This window comes from Limulus polyphemus, unplaced genomic scaffold (assembly GCF_000517525.1).
Source record: "Limulus polyphemus unplaced genomic scaffold, Limulus_polyphemus-2.1.2 Scaffold6110, whole genome shotgun sequence".
Lineage (NCBI taxonomy): Eukaryota > Metazoa > Arthropoda > Merostomata > Xiphosura > Limulidae > Limulus > Limulus polyphemus.
This window is the reverse complement of record NW_013671720.1, coordinates 28,377-31,794: the sequence shown is the minus strand read 5'-3', so window position 1 is coordinate 31,794 and position 3,418 is coordinate 28,377. Positions and strand designations below refer to the sequence as shown.

Genomic DNA, 3,418 nt, shown 5'->3' with positions numbered 1-3,418 from the left:
TAAAAATAACCGTACCTGGGATTTCATTTCATACAACTACAAATACAATATATATATATATACTAATAAAAATAACCGTACCTGGGATTTCATTTCATACAACTGCAAATACTATATATATATATTTACTAATAAAAATAACCGTACCTGGGATTTCATTTCATACAACTGACAAATACCCTCATCAACTGGTGTGAGCTGGATGGCTTCATCCCACTTCTTAATGGCCTCCCAGTATCTGCACAAACAAGTTTGTCAGTTGTAAGGTCCAGAACAGATGGGAAACATCACATAACTGAACATATATGAGGAAATTGTGTGTATATTCACAGCCATCTCTGCACATACTGATACAACAGCATCTCGTGACTTATGGAAGCTATCTTACAGTGTATATGTAAAGTCTAATGCTAAGATCAAATTATTATCTAAGATACACCAATCGTTTTATTAGTATCATACTGCTAGCAGCACTATCAGGAAATATCAGTACTGGTGATACAGACTATTATGGATGACAAAAGTGAACAATGAATTAATACACTTTTAAAACATTAAACTTTTGCAAGTGGCTAGCAATGTCTGAATTTACATAAACACACAAAATACATTTTGAAAATATCAGTTTTGGCTGATAGCCAAATACAAATATAGGTACTATTGGTCAAACGTGCAGTTCTGACTTCTAATGCATTGTACTCTCATGAATCAACAGAGCTGGAAGAATAGCCCACCAATCTCGTCAAAAGACACATAGTTCAGATATACGCTTTTAAGCCATTATAATGTAATGCTCCAAAATTATCATCTGCCAAAGATAGCAGTCAGTCCTGCACAAATATTTTGAGATCTAGGAGCCAGCCCAAAAACTCAGGATCCAGGTGTGCCTAACCTAACTTCACTATTGTTTGTACTGAGAAATGGGAGCTACACTAGTGCCTCAATATTCCGTTCCTTTGTTATCCGTGATCCTCGATTATCTGCTGTTTTTCTCTTCCCCAAACTTTCTCAAAATAATTGTGCCAATACAATTCTAGACAATAATTTACATGTTTTGGAGAAATTGTCACTCAGAAATTAATTATAGTTGCAAATGTTCGGGTGTTGCTTGATATCCGGCATGCATTCAAATCGTAAGTTGGCCAGTTCAAGCCGAGCCTTGCCTCTTTTATTTTTAGCTGTTAAGACAGGAATACAAAATATTTATAGCTTGGTTAACTTTATTTGATTAGTAATTAAAAACATAGTATAAAAAACACACAAAATACACATTAAGATTTCTTAAAGATTTCATTCAACTTCAGTTGTCTGTCTGTTTTATTTTGAATTTTGCTCAAAGCTACAGGAGGGCTATCTGCACTAGCCGTCTCTATAATAGCAGTGTAAGACTAGAGGAAAGGCAGCTAGTCATCACCACCCACCGCCAACTCTTGGGCTACTCTTTTACCAATGAATAATGGGATTGACGGTCACATTATAATGCTCCCCATGACTGAAAGGGTGAGCATGTTTGGTGGGACGGGGATTCAAACCCGCGACCTGCAGATTGCGAGTTGAGCACCCTAACCACCTGGCCCACTTCAGTTGTCATCCACTGTTCTGTGCTACATGGCAGGCATCCTATAACCACAGATGCATGTTCAGGTTGTGTTAGGGTGTCACCCAGTTATGCATTGTCTTCTTTCCTACAGATAATTGATATCTTCAGTCTGTTTTAACAAAGGCTTTTTTGTAATAATTCTTAAGCATAGATTTGTGCTAATTTTTGACATATTTTTTACAGCCATCTATAGGGTGCAAATTCACTTCTGTGTCTATTGGAGAAAAACGTTCTGAAATTTAGGAACTATTTACACCTATGTTAGCAATTAAATTCAACTGAAATGGGAATGGGCAATCAAAAGCGGAAGTATTATAGGATAAAATGTGGAATTAGACTCGTGTAACTCATGAGAAGACATCAAGCATGACTGACTGATACTTGGCTTTTATGATTATGACGACTTTTATAATTTTTCATGATAATGTGATTAAACAACAGTAAAAAGATTATAATTTAAAACAATAAACTTAAATATATCGAAAAATTTTATTTAGATTAAATAATGGGCCAACTAGTGAGATACACTAGTGCCTCGATTACACACCGTTTCTGTTATCCGTGATTTATTGCTTTCCCTGTATCAGCTCAGATAATCGAGGCATCAGTGTTTATTTATTTACTTTCACAGCAACGAGTGCATGCTAACAATCAAATGGTATGAACAACTACATGATGATATTGCTTGAACTAACTGCCCATCCGAGTCGAAACACGTGCACTGATTGGTTGAATTGAAAGAAAATAGAAAAACAAAATGGTGCAAAATTAGTAATGTGTTTTGCAACCACAGTGGTTCATTCCTGTAAAAATATGAAGTGCCGAATCCACCGATAACATCATAGAAACAAAGTCTGAGTTAGGACTCAAATAAAGCAAAAATAGTTCTGGACTTCCAAGGGTCCAAAACTGTTCTAGATTCAAGTTATATTTAGTACAGCCCTACGCACAAATAAAATGGGAGATAACACTATTCAGGAATGTTGACAGTTCATGTGATAGGAAAACTGAATTACAGCCACTTTCAACAATTTCATCAGTTTTGACTGCAGAGCTAACTAACAACTTACTTTCAACAATTTGATCAGTTTTGGCTACAGAGCTAACTAACAACTTACTTTCAACAATTTGATCAGTATTGGCTGTAGAGCTAACTAACAACTTACTTTCAACTCCTGGAACAGACTGATCAAAACTATAATATCAATCCTGAAGCCAGACTGTGACATAGAGATCTAATGCATTCTGACTGACTACAACCTCTGCTGTGGACTGCAGTTTTATCTATTCAAGGCTCATGAGCACAGTTTGTGTCATCAAACAGTTGGCCTCTTATTGAATAATAAATTTGGTGAATTGATACATTACTATTCACACACACCTAAATTAATTTAAGTTATTAATTATTATTCACACACACCTAAATTAATTTAAGTTACTAATTATGGTTGGAGACAGCTTGAATGGGTAATGAAGAAAACGTTTAACATAACAGCAAATATACAACGTTTCGACAAGGTTTTGTCATCATCAAGTACCATTATTAGTCTCAAAGTGGGTTCCTCGTCATCGAATTTAAGTTACTAATTATTAATAACACAAACCTAAATTAATTTAAGTTACTAATTATGGTTGGAGACGGCTTGAATGGGTAATGAAGAAAAACTTTAATATAAGGGTGCTACTATAGTGTGAGGTCTACCACAATATGTCGCCTACCCAGGTCTATCAAACATGTATAAAAATATATCAAATTAAGTGTTTATTGCTAAAATAAATGTATGGAAATGTGTGATATCCATGAGGGATGGATAATGC

The 3,418-nt window shown here is 35.1% G+C and overlaps 1 protein-coding gene across 4 annotated transcripts in view; it reads right to left on the bottom strand.

Moving 5' to 3' along the window:
- Window positions 1–3,418, bottom strand: part of LOC106473363 (tetratricopeptide repeat protein 33-like) — a 21,455-nt gene that overhangs the window by 12,349 nt on the left and 5,688 nt on the right. For all 4 annotated transcript variants that reach the window (XR_002613673.1, XM_022401803.1, XM_013934046.2 and 1 more), the window contains exon 3: window positions 148–238. Coding sequence is in view for 3 of the 4 variants with exons in the window: in XM_022401803.1 (XP_022257511.1) it covers window positions 148–238 (91 nt within the window). In the remaining variant the exon portion in view is untranslated. The remainder of the gene's footprint in view (window positions 1–147; window positions 239–3,418) is intronic.